The sequence below is a fragment of the Dendroctonus ponderosae genome, unplaced genomic scaffold (assembly GCF_020466585.1).
Source record: "Dendroctonus ponderosae isolate FM_Combo_2020 unplaced genomic scaffold, Dpon_F_20191213v2 Dpon_F_20191213_7, whole genome shotgun sequence".
In the NCBI taxonomy this organism is placed as follows: Eukaryota; Metazoa; Arthropoda; class Insecta; order Coleoptera; family Curculionidae; genus Dendroctonus; species Dendroctonus ponderosae.
In genome coordinates, this window is record NW_026018916.1 from 3,398,315 (window position 1) to 3,412,241 (window position 13,927).

A 13,927-nucleotide genomic window follows, 5' to 3' on the forward strand; every position below is an offset into this window, starting at 1 on the left:
ATTCCTGGGTTTCAGTCATTTATTGTCTCTATTTATCAATCAAAATACGTTTCGATGTATTTTTCCACCATCATCAGTTTTTATGTGTAGCGTTGTTGCTTTAAGCCTTTAAGCAGCAACAGCGCTACACATAAAAACTGATGATGGTGGAAAAATACATCGAAACGTATTTTGATTGATAAATAGAGACAATAAATGACTGAAACCCAGGAATGAATTTGATTTGTAATTGAGGAATGTCGGACAAATTTAGTTTTTTTTTTGATAAATCAACGATGCACCTCGTCCATCTGATGCCCGTTTCTGAACATTCGCTTCAGCCCTTCATATGCCGGTTCCAAAAAATGGAAACGAAACCTTCGTTTTACATGTGATGTGAATCTGGTTTCATTCGATCCACTGGTTGCTTGATAATTCGTTTTTGGACTTGAGTAAAATTTTGGGCGGTTTTTCATTTTGGCACCTAGTCCTTCTGATGCCTGCTTCTGATAATTTACTTGAGCCCTTAATGTGCAGGTCTCAAAAAATGGAAAGGGAACCTTTATTTTACATGTAGTTTGAATCTGATTTCATTCGATCTTCTGGTTTCTTGATGATTTGTTCTTGAACTTGAGTAAAATTTTGGGCAGTTTTCCTATTTTGCATCTCGTCCTTCTGATGCCCAATTCTGATCATTTGCTTCCGCTCTTCATTTGCGGGTTTCAAAAAATACAAACGGAACCTTCATATTAGATGTGCGGTGAATCTGGTTTCATTCGATCCACTGGTTTCTTGATAATTCGTTCTTGAACTTGGATAAGATTTTGAGCAGTTTTTCTTTTTTGCAACATGCCGTTCTGAAGATTGTTTCTGATCAACCCGTTCAGAGTTTTGAATGCGAATTTCAACAGAACTTGTTGAATTTTACTGACTTTCAGTTTTTTGGGTTTTTTGGGAAGGTGTCAGCACTTTTCTTGTCAAGTCTTATAGAGTAGATCTCGATAGTTGTAGCCAACATTGCTAGCATAGACAGTTTGTAGCATTAAGAATCCAAATTATTGATTTGGCAATAACTCTGAGACAAATATAGAAATCGAGGGTTTACACATTTTTGCTCGCCAATTTTATCTGCTTTTCGATTATAATCTCGTAATTGTACCGTGCCACTAAAATCTTCGTGTTAAACGAAAAAACATGTTATTCATACAAATTGCATCTTCTAGCAATGTTGGGTAGAACTATGGAGATTTGCTCTGTATGACCGTGAAAAGTACAAACATTTCTCTTCTAAACAGCCTTAAAATTCCTAAAATTTAACTAGTAGTTTAGAGTTACCACGATTTAAAGGTAAAACTTTCAATGACTTCTATCAAGGCCGGTACGTCAGTGAGTCTTGAACTGAAAGGAGACCAAAATTGTGGCGAAATTCTGAACTTAAAAATGTTTTATTAAGACAAAGTTTCTCTTAAGGCCATTTGAGTAACTTCCAAGCCAAGTGGTTAAGTCTATACGCTCACGATCGGTTAAAAATTGTTTGTGGAGTTGTTGAGTTTGTTGCATTCCTTGCTTCCTTTTCATAAAAATGTATGTAGATGTAGAATTACAGACAATTTAAGCAATTTGTGTTTTTTAGAAAAAAAACATTCGGAAAGTTTCAATGAATCGTTTAAACTTTACGTGAGCGTCTTCCTGGCAACGCGAAACTGGAACAGTTCAGAAGCGATTTTTATTCAACTTTCTGAATCTGTAGGACAAAGTGTCTTCTAACTATGTCATTCAAGTAGCTACCTGCTTTCGTTTCGATGAGGCGATTTTTTAGAGAATAGATTGCAGTGTGCGTTTTTTTTAGGAAAAGAAGCACATTTGGATATTTCCGACCAAAACTCAATGACAATTTTTTCAGAACCATAATCAAACTTCGTTCTTCATCGAGATACAGCCTGTAGGCACATTTTGCACAAAATAGCAGCGCAACACGCTTTAAATAAATTGACTTTACCTGAAACCCTTTATACGTGATTTGCAGTTGCCCATGCATTGGACCGAGAGCGACAAGATCTATACGAGCTGAAAATTCGAGCCACAGACAATGGAGGCAAAGGCCCAGACAATCCTCCGTTATTTTCCGAAGCCATTGTGCGAATTTCCATTGACGATATCAACGATAATGCTCCCAAATTCAGCTTACCCAACTATAATGTGAAAATTAGGGAAGACGTTCCCATAGGTGAGGACCGTTTGAGTAGCTTTCGAGCAGGATCAAAGCGTTTCTTTTGCAGGTACAGTCGTAGCTATTGTAACCGCTTCCGATCCGGACTTGGGGCCGGAGGGCGAAGTGCGCTACGCTTTAGAAGACAGCGACAGCGAAGGGATCTTCAAAATTGACAAACTCTCGGGCACAATTCGCACCACCAAACATCTGGACTTTGAGGAACGGCAAGTTCACAGTCTTCTGGTGATTGCGAACGATCGGGGCAACCCCAGTTTGACTTCGGAGGCAACAGTGACCGTAAACGTGGTGGATGTTAATGAGAATGTGCACGCTCCAGTGTTTAGTGATGCGATACTAACAGGAAGTGTGCGGGAAAATATGCCAATTGGTACTTTCGTGATGAATGTGAGTGCTGTTGATTTGGACGCGCGCGGCGGGGACTCAATGGTGGAGTACTCGATTAAAGAAGGGGATGGAATTGGCCTGTTTAGCATCGATAACAAAGGTGAGTGGCTACAGGCAAGTTCACACAGTGGGACTAGTCCGAATAATTGCGTTCCATGTCACATCAATGCGAAAAAAGCCCTCAATTTGCTGGGGTTTCAACGACACCCCATAGAGAAAATGATTATTCATGCGAGACGTTAAAAGTTCGTTCATTTACCACCCGCGGCGCCACACATGCCGAAGACGGTTTGAAAAAATAACATCCCCCGGCTTTGTTCCATACGCAAATGAGGGGAAAGCGCAGGAGTGTAGTGGAAAAATCGAATCATATCCATACGGAAAAATACCAACTTTTTTTTTCAATTTTCGTAAAATGTGTCCTTTATTCAATATATAATTTATATTCAATAAATAATATAATCAAGAAAAACAATTAATTGAGCCTCAAATTCTTGCAATAGAACTTTTTCAAACTCCTTCTCTTTCAGTTGCATTAATTCCCATCCAGCACTGAACGCAAATCACGTCACAAAACATGGCAATGTACGTCAAAGTCAAAGTCAAAGTCAAAGTTCACGTGATTGTTATGACCAAATCTCACAGTGGAATGACGTCTATCAACGCACCCAGACGTCAAATACTCAGCAGGTCACTTCTTGTGCCTTGTTTTGGCTCAAAATGTGTTCAGCAAAACTGTATCAAATGAACCGAAATAAACGCTTAAAAACCACATATCTCTGATATTAAAAATTCGTGGAAATAGCAAATATACTAAAAAAGTAGAAACACAATTATAAATGACAAAATTGAAAATACAAAAAACTCATTTTGCAAATTGGTTAATTATTAAATATAAAATTTCTAACTGCAACTTGGTTCAGTTTAAAGAACGCGATTTGTTAATAACACTTGCGCAAAAGTATGGTTTGTACCCATTTACATCTTCCCTCTAAAATACACTTTGCGCTTCTCGTCGCTGAGAAAAAAAAACGATTTCAGCCTTTTCCTTGTAATTACCCCGGAAACGCGTTTACCAACAGACTTCTGCAGCTTATCTACTAATAAATGCTTGAAACTTGGGCAATTTGGGGATGTTAAAACCCGCTAAAAACAGCCCTTTTTCATCTGATCTGACGCTTGAATAGAACATTAAGTATAATATTTTGGGGCGGCTTAATGAAAATATATATCAAGCCTAATCGCTTTATTGCGGAATTGATCGAAAAAGCCGTATGGAAGTTTCCCACTTTTTAGGGTTTAAATAGTGAAAATATTCGTTCAAAGGTTGCGGACAGAATGGGGCAGCATGCACCAGTGGCCTGTCAAGCTCATCTGGAACTACTCTAATTGATATGGATGGCTTTCCGAAACTTCGGAACATAGATCTTGCTTACGGAAACAAGTTTTGTCTTGTTGGTAATAAATACGAACTGGCTGTTGCCGCGTGGCTTGTTTCAGTAACGTTTTCTCCAAACTTTTCTCTGGGAAGTTAAATCCACGAAAAGTCAACACTTGAACGTGCAAAGATTTTACCATTTCAGTTTAAGCTAATTTCTGCATTTTGAGCTTCACGATTTGTAATTCGGTCTTGTTTGTCAAACACTTTTCAGTTCTGATTAGTGCCGGTAACAATCGCGACCATCCAACGAACAGTCACAGTAAAGCACCAAACAATCTAAGAATTAAGCAACATCCTCATCAAGTGCGGATTTAATTAGAGGCAACAATAGTTGAAAGAACCTCGTTGGGCCGCCCTGATGGTTTTGTCCCTTTTTATCCAGAATCCCGTTTGAAAGCCTGCGAACACCCTTTAATGTTGTGGAATGTAGATAAATACAGATACCGAATACATTTATTTGAGGATGAATTGAAATTGTCTAAATATTGTAAATAATTCAGGTGGTTTCAACTGGGAAAAATATTGAAAAATAAAGCAGTCAAAAATTGGTTTGCAGTGAAAAACAATAATCGATTTGAAATAAACAGGAGAAACATAAGTTCTACAAGGTGATTCATCAACAGTGCCAAATTTTCGGAACATTTATGAGACAGTTGAGAAGAAGCGTCTATACAGATCGAGATTTACTAATGTGGCAAAAATCAGGATCCAGGGCGATTTATATGAAACTTTTCCCATTTGTACACTCAAGTTCAATCTAAAGTTAGTGAAAGTTTCACGTTGCTACTAGCTTTGGTTTGGAGGATGCGACTCTTTACAGCAGAGAGTGCAGTGAAACAGTAAAAACATCCGCCTTGACACCCATACTTATTTAAGCCACAAAAATTCAGGATTATAGGCGAATTTTTTGAAACTTGCTGAATCTGTGGACTAAAGTGTTTTCTAATTATGGCGAAATTTTCTACCTGCCTTAGTTTGGAAAAAGTGACTAAAATCATCCAATTTTAGACCGATATTTACTAAGTTGGCAAAGCTCAAGATTATCAACTATTTTTGATGAAGCTTTCTGAATATGCAGATTACGTGCTAAATATGGTGAAAATTTCAAGTTGGCATTTGAGTTGGTTTGGAAGATAAAATTTTCTAAAGAAGAGCGCAGTTTTTTACAGAGTTGGCAAAAATCAGGATTATGAGGGATGTTTATAAAACGTTCCGAATCTACAGGGTGTCCCGTAACCACATGATCAAAAGGGTACTGCGATATTCTTTGAATCAAAAGGAGACGATCTGCCCTAACTTTTATTAACAAAAAATGTCTGGCTTATCTGCTATTGATGCTCAAAGTTCTTCAAAAAAATTATCTGGTTTGAAATGTCGGGAGAATGGTAAGTACGATGTATTTTGGTGAAACTYGCTGTGAATTTGTAWCTTATGTAAGACTCATATTTTGATGAAACAATYGAGTTCAGCCGTTTTGGACAAGTGGTGAATTCTTGAGTGTCGTGGTACAAAAACTACCAGAACTTTTTATTTGGCGRATGGAATCAATTCATTTTTTTTTGGTTGATGCACTGAAATCATTTATTCACAATCKTGTGCTCTTTGTAAAATCTTGTAGCATTCATAGTTTTTGCGCAAAAAAATGTCTGTTTTCTAGCCACTTAACAAGGCTAGAAAACGGCAAAAATTAGAATGGTGGGGAATTTTTATAAAACTTTCAATTCTCTGACTTGGTAGCGAAAATTGCATTCTAAATATGGTGAATATTTCAAGTTGCTGCTTGAGTTAGGTTGGAAGAGGCGATTTTTTTAAATGACAGAGTGAAGTTGACCTTAACAATCCATTCTGAGACGGGGAGCTACTGAGCTAGAAAAGCTCAGAATTACGGGAGATTTTTATGAAACTGTCTGATTCTGCACGATAAATTCTCTTCTATGATTGGTCAAAAGTTCAAACAACTTTTAATTTGTAAGACGTGATTTAAAAAAGGGAGCGCATTTGGCTAAAACCATCCATTTTGCGACTCGTATTTATTATTCTTCCTTTCCGTCCGTCCAAAAATTATTTATTTTACAAGGTGATTTATTAACAATGCGAAATTCGGAAATACTGGGTGTTAAAGCTCGTAATTTTTGCGTTAATTCTGGAAATATGTGAACTAGAACCAGAAACTTCACTAACATGAAAACTAAAATAGAAATAATTTCTACATAGATTAAGTATTCATGTTTGAAAAAATGAAATCAGGGAACACTCTCACTCAATAATGACTGATTGAACTTTTTTGAACTGAAGAATATAGCGAGCTTCTTTCAGCTGGAAAAATGATTTTCCCACGTATTCCTGATAGTTTGAGGGTAATTTTTGGCGTTTTCTTGTTGAACCAAACACATCGTTCACCCTGTCCTGAGGATTTCAGCAATTAATTCCGCTTTGTTGTTTTCCACCCTTGGCACGAATGCGGATAATCCCTCAGCATTCTAATCTAGCAACAACTAGGGCGTTACACCCTCAACTTGACACACGTAAAGCAATAAAACACGTGGCCGTAAAGTTAAACGAAGCCATTTAAAGTAGATATTCAACCCTGTGTGCTCAGGCTGCCCTTAAGGGCGTAGTTTGCTCACCTTCGCCGACTTTTTAAGATGAATAAACAACAAGCGAACAAAGACTAATGCTAAAATCACATGTTTAGTTAGCGTTCGATGATTGATGTTGTTCAATTTTCGTTTTCAATTTACGAAAACAACAACCCCATTTCGTTTTGATCCAAACTTCGTATCCAATTTTCTGGGGCATATTGTATTGCAGTTTCTCTGTGGAATCAGTTCTTCAAAACCTCGCTCGGCTATCGATCGAAATTTGTTTTCTCCCACCAAATATAACATCTGTTGATATACATGCAGGGCTTTGTTCAATAGAATCGCGTAATGGGATTTATTGTTCTCAATCTTCCATTTTAGCATTTCTTCTTTGCGATTTCAAGTTCAACAATGCCTTTCGATGCAAACCGTTCTTTGATATTGCATACACCCTGCAGCCAGTATTATCCGGCAGATTCTCTCAAGTTTTATTCATAAGCTGCTTCTGGCACATTCCAGTGTAAATTCGCAAATAAAGAGATCAATGCGGTGTCACCTCAGGAATGATTGCACACAATTGAACATTGAACAATTAGGATTAATTGTCGCAAGCTAATAAGTTCATGCACGCCATTATTACGATGCTAATGATATGGGTCAGTGATGGGGCCGATATTCCTGCTTTAAATTGTAGTTGCTTCATTTGTCATTAAAATTAATGTTCTGTTATGATTCACTGTATTAGGTGATAAATTGCTTTTAACAGGAGGAACTATTTAATATTCGCTCATATACATTGTAGGGCGGAATTGACGGCATTGATAAATCATTTGAGCTGTTGTTGTCGATTTTAGTCTTTTATCATTATTCTTCATTTTGGGGTTTTCTTCAAAATATCCAAAGGTTTCGATTGACTACAGCCATTTCTTCCCATAGTCAAGCGGCGACCATTTTTCTTCAATCCTTCATGCCTTGAACACAATCTTCATTATTAATCAGCAATAAACATTCAATTCTTGGGCATTCAATACAAAAAGACCGATTCTTTGATTCAATTTTTAAATGTGCTCTTCACTGATTCAATCTGTGGCTATTTGAAGGCGTTTTCCAACAGCCGAAACTCCGTCTAAACGCGTCCTTAACGAAGATTCAACGCAATTATTTCATGAGCCCCTTAATATCTGGTATGTGAGATTACCCGGGCAAAACGATAAAAGCGAAAGCTTTCTCATCAGGCGACAAGGAGAAAAACTTTTGTCAACAGAATTAATCTCACTGTCGGTTGTTACTCTCTGCGGAAATGAGCGCATTTGTCTTCCTGGAAAGGCCATTCGGGAAAGACACGTTCCAGGGCTTGTGTTTTCAAGCTTTTTCCTTATAATGACAATAAAACACGCATCATAAACTGTGCAACGTTTCGGCTAAGCAAGACGCACCGAGGACGTTTTAGCTGTTTAGGTTCAATTTTATTTGTTGTTTTCATTAATCATTTTACTTTTCCTCTAGGAAATTGAATTTCTACTGTAGTTTTTCAATTTTTGAGGCGTCGTTACTAGGAGAACTTGAAAAAATCACTCCACAACGTAGTCTTTCTTAGTCAAATTTAACAGATATAACGAAATCACCTTTTGCAATGCAATAGCAGACCTCTCCAGTGGATTAAGATAACTTGGTAAACTTTTGATTGTTCAGTTGCACTAGTAAGTTTTTCATAGCTCATAAAATTAATGCTGATACTTATTTAAGTCGTACTAGAAACGTCCCATTTCGTGGCGATTTATGGTGCCCACGAGTGGCATTTGTAACGGCAGAAGTACATTCTCGTTTCCCAACTTTCCGTTATGGCACCACATATACTTTCATTTGCATCGAGCGGCAACATGAGTGCCATATGATAACATAAGTAGGTTTTCTAGTATTAAATTTGAGTTAGGAGTTGTTGGGAAGTTTTATCGCCTGATGTATATTTAGTACCGTAACTTTTACCGGTTTAGAGTTACGGAGTATCAATCATTTGGTTTTCGGAGCCGCGGAATAATTGAGAGGAAACAAAGGCCTTCAATCAAAGACTTGGACAGCTTACGGAAAAATAACAAAGATTATTTCTTCAAGCATTTTTAGAGATAATTAAAGGGAGAGTCAAACGACTTGAAATGCCATTAATAAAATTCAAGTAGCATTTCTCTTTTGCGTCTCCAAGGCGCGGAAAAATTGCCAAAAGCTGATTTCTCCAGTCCACAGAAAATAAAATAAATACATTATTTACGGCAATGGCAAAAATAAGCTTTTTTATGCATTATGTGTTTGATATTTTTGCTTTTTCATGCCAATTTCTGGAAGATCACATTGGGCGCAGATCGAATTAATAACGCTTGTCTTCGGCTTTCGTCTGTTTTCAATAAGTCAAATTGGATTTCTTTGTGGTGGTGTATTGAAAATCGATTTTTTATTACAGCTCAAGATGCTGAGTCGATTGTCTGATGGTCTTTTCCATAATAGTTTGGCATACCTTGTGGACTTTTTATCCTTTCTAATCAAATCCAATGTTTTTTTCCACTTTTTGGTCCCCTAATTGGGTACAATAATTCGGTGTGTAGTTTAGTGCAATTTTTATAATAATAATAATACGCAATTAAATTCCTTTTAACAGTTGAGGCTCTTCTCACATACAGCTATACCTTTTGGGGCTTAAAAAGCAACTTTTCTAGTCAAAGTGAAGGTTTCCCCAACAGTTTTCGAATACTTTGCATACGCTTTCTTGCTGCATGCAATATAGTGGGTTCCTAAAGTTTTCAGCTCTGAGTTCTCCGTATCAGCAGCTTAAAATAATGAAACTGGCAAAACAGCTTTCAACTTAAGAAGTGCATATAAAAAGCACTCGAGTCAATAAGAAAGCTATTGTTCCTGCGTAAAAACCGCTTAAACTCCTGTTAATCATTGCCGATTATTTTGGCTCTGAAGAGTCGAACTGGTCTTTCAGTGAACGTTGCCGTTAATTTCTGGTGCAAGCGAAAAAGTTAGCCTCGTAATTGCTATTTGCCTAGCGCAGCTAGCTAGTTAGCTTGCTTGCATCCGCCGCTGCACGGTTCTGAGCTTCATTCCGAAGCTGAAAGAGTTGGGACAGAGTAAAATAAAATTAACCACATTTTAATGTATGTAAATACTAAATATAATGTTACTTTCGTTTGCACTGCTTTGGCGTTTCGCATTTGATTAAATCTGTTTGCAAAGGTCTATTGTGCTAATTAATAGTACTATACATTAAAGAGGCGTGATTGTTGGGGCACAATAAAGTAATTTCCCGAAAGACAAAGTAATTAAAATCGGGCATTATCGATGATAATGCCTCCAACCTCATCTCGGACTGGTTGAATATCGAACCGTCATGTAAATTTCATTTGGGAAATTAAAAGTGGGTTTCGCTGAATTTATGGCGATTTTCCGTGTTCCGGCAGATTTTCAGCAAGATAGCAAAGCTGGAAAATTATGATATCGGAACGGATCCGCTGCGAAGTGTAAAGATTTACACTCTTCCGGTCTGTGTTTCGAAAAAACTCCATGAAAATGTTCAGTTGTGGATCGGGTTTCTTTGCGTATTAAATTGTTTCAACTGTAATATGAACAACAAATATTTGGACTGCCTAAATACTCCGGCCATCTGTTCCGAACTTGTCACGTCGACTTAGAGGTCCGAAATTCCATCCGATATGCAAAGGGGATTAATGTTACTAAACAACATTGCCGTTATTCGGCTTAGAACAATTTGACAATCTGAAATGGAAAACAATATGCAGTGGCCACCACTCCAATTGCAAATGTTATCAAATAGCCCATCCAGTGGATTAAGTACAATTCCATTCTACAGAATTCGATTTACGTGTTAAAGTTTTATTTAAACTCTATAGATGGATCCAGGTTTCCGTCATTCGAAATCAGTTGGAAACTTTCTTACCCAACATCCAAAAGATGATGGCAAATTCAAATTTGCTCGTTCCAAGCTCCTTTAATATGATTTCCATTGGACACGATCGCTTCTAAAACCACTTACGAAGTTTAATTAGGAGCCTGTCTTGTAGAACGCTCTCGGGCATAAAATAGGTTCAATCATAAAACAAACACTATTTTTAAGAAGTTAAAACCGTAAAAATGGAGACATTAGGAGAACCCATTCGCTCTAGACGAAAGTAATAAGTGTCCAATAAAAACAAGAACGTCTTATCGAGCGTTCGGGATTTTTATTAAGGTGAAAGCCATTCGCGTTAAAAACATCCACAGCAAAGCGAATTAGAAAAATGGGAAAAGTTCTTAGAAACTGTCTGCAGCATATAGGGCGGGTTGACTGTGTGAGTAATTTTTTTGGAATATTTATTCAAATCATAATAATACAAAGTGGAATAACGAAGAAGAGATGATTTCACTGAAACTAGGCCGAACTTTCGGAAGCCATTGGTCTTCGACCTGATGTTGAAGATTTTCAAGGATCCTTCTAACTCGTGCTATGCAAAAAAAAATTAACACCCAAACTAGTTCGATTAGTGACTTGAAATTGCGGCACAATGAAAATGAATATTTCCGCTTAAAACGGACAAGATTTATTGGAATCCGATGGCTGTCTGATTTTAGAGAAGCACGAAAACTTCCACTTGAAGTTCAAGAATCCGGTAAATATGTGCTGGCGCTTAGCTAAAAATTCGCACGTTCAAACCAGTTCAAGCAGCTGCAGGAAAATCAGGTACAGGAAAAAGGATGTTTTGAGCTTGAATCTGGGAAAATTTCTGTTGCATAGGATATTTGCCTAATTCTACAAAAATCTAGAATTGGTACTTGAAAATAAGGAATCGTCCTAACAGGCCGAGGTCCTCCGGCTCGCCTAAAGTAGTAAGAGTAGCTGCATGAAATTTTGATGCAGAAAAAGGAAATTTTGAGTAATATTCTAGAAATAATCATTAGAATCCGATAATTATAAAAGCTCTGAAACGTGGGACTGAAAAATTTAAATACTCTTGTGGTGTCGCCTAATAAAAAAAACTCTTAAAACCAGTAGAACCGATAGCGTTTTGAAGTTCTGGCGCGATGAAATGAAACCTTTCAGCTTCAAATCAGGAACTTTCATCGGAAGCTAACTATTGAGTGATTTCAGGAAATCCTTAAAGTTTGTACTTAAATTCCAGAACTCTCCTAACATCTGTTGGCGCTGAATAAAAACTCGGATCTTCTGATTCAGGACAGAAAATGCTTGAAATTTTACCGCAGTTCAAAGAAGGTTTTGAGCGTTAACCCTGGAAAAATTCATTGCAATCCAGGCATCGCCTGATTTTGGAATCGCTCTCGAACTTGCACTTTAAATTCATGAATTCGCCCATCATGTGGTGAAGCTTATCAAAACAGCTCTCGTAACCAACAACTCGTAAAGTATTAGAAACAACTGTTTGAAATTTTGGCACAAGGAACGGGATATTTTGAGCAAGAATTGCACAAAATTTCATTAGAATCCAATGATTAGCTAATTTTAAAAAATTCCTAAAACTTCTGCTTGAAATCCGAAATTACTTGTGATGGCGCCTAATAAAAAATCGTAAAGTAGTAGGAATAGCTGCTCGAAATTTTGGCGCAATGAAAAGGATATTTTTAGTTAGGATGGTGGAAAATTTAATTAGAACCGATGGTTATCTAATTTTAGAAGAGCTCTAAAACTTGTGCTTGCAATTAAAAAATTCTTTTGGTGTCCCCAAATAAAAAAGTCTTAAAACTAGTAGAACCGGTAGTTTCTTGAAGTTCTAGCGCGATGAAAGGGAACTTTGGAGTCTCAAAGCTATAACTTTCATCGGCAGCAAAGTTTTGCGTGATTTCACAAAAAACCGTACAACTGTGTTGAAACTTTTACTCAAATTCATGCACTCGGCTAAGATGTGACATAGAAAAATGTTCAAGGAAAAATTATTTTCCACGCCGCCCCCAAAACACTCGAAAATCTAACCAGTTTCGGTTGAAACCCAGTTCACACAACAGCGAATCAATTAACCATTAATCGAGTTAAATATTCCGAACAAAAATGAAGCTAAAAATGATTAAGGGGTGGCAAAATGGGTTACACATTTCGAAATATCCTCGTGAAATTTGAATTTCAAGCAGTCTGAAATGTATGCATATGATTACATTGAAATCCTGCAGGCAGCAGTTTTTTCGTGTTTTTATGAAAGCAGCCTACTCTTTTGCATGGCCATTGTTCAGCTATTTTTCTTTTGTTTTTGGAATGCTAATGAGCCATGTTTACAAATGGTTAAGCAGCGCCCACACTGGTTGTTCTACAAAATTTTTGTCGGCGCGTATAGACCACATGCCCTACGGATATCCTAATCATAAGCAATGATTAAACAGTGTCTAGCTTATCTAATAATAGATAAATAGAGTTATAGCAGCTACTAGAATGTTCAGTTAACGTAAGCGAAAAAATGCGCTAAAGTGCCATTCCCGATGGAGGAATAAATGGAATGTCCAGGACACTTTAGATAGTTTTGACCCATTGCCATGCGAAGCATCACTTTACAGCTGCGAAAATCGGCAAATGAATCATGCATTCCTGCCAGGCAACTGCAACACCTATAATTTCGCACAATACTGTGCTTTTATGCCCGACTTCAAAAGCTTCAAAGTCACTCGTTACCAAAGCGTTTAATGTTTTGAATATGCCTCGTTGTAATAACTCTCTTTAAAAGAGAACGTACCAAGCCCGTTTTACGGTACCACGTATATTAAAACGGTACTATTGTCAGTTAAGAGCGGCCTGCGAGAACGCTATCAGATAATTGAGATCAGAGCTGAGATTGGAAATGCGAATTAAAATAAGAGACTAAAGAAATGTGAAGAACTAAAAAGAATGTTTAATTATACCCGTAGGTAGGCGCTCTTAATGTCTGATACGTCCACATCCTTGGCTTAAAAGCAACTGAAAACTACCAGCAAATTAAAAGATTTAACTGATTTTACAGTGGTTTTGGCTAATTTAGAATGAGACAAATCCACTTCAGAAGCCGCAAATCTTTAAAGGATGACGAAACAAGCTCATTTAAACAACGGTGCAATCAAGTCATTTCTACAAAACCTTTTCGTAGACACTGAAAGAACCAAATTTCGCTCTCAGGGCTGAGAGTGCAAAAAAACAATGCTGAAACCAGAACAATGTTAACACGCAGAAAACATGCTTATTCCAGAAGCTTGAGGGAAATTCAGAGTTACTAAAGACTTGCATTCAAACCAGCTGCACAGTTGCTTTGATTTAATTCACCTCCCGAGTTAATCTTTTTGCTT

The 13,927-nt window shown here is 37.3% G+C and overlaps 1 protein-coding gene across 10 annotated transcripts in view; it reads left to right on the forward strand.

The window, feature by feature from the left end:
- LOC109546218 (fat-like cadherin-related tumor suppressor homolog) overlaps positions 1–13,927 on the forward strand; it is a 174,985-nt gene that overhangs the window by 61,139 nt on the left and 99,919 nt on the right. For all 10 annotated transcript variants that reach the window (XM_048668445.1, XM_048668444.1, XM_048668443.1 and 7 more), the window contains 2 exons: positions 2,006–2,206; positions 2,259–2,696. In XM_048668445.1, coding sequence (XP_048524402.1) covers positions 2,006–2,206; positions 2,259–2,696 — 639 coding nt within the window. The remainder of the gene's footprint in view (positions 1–2,005; positions 2,207–2,258; positions 2,697–13,927) is intronic.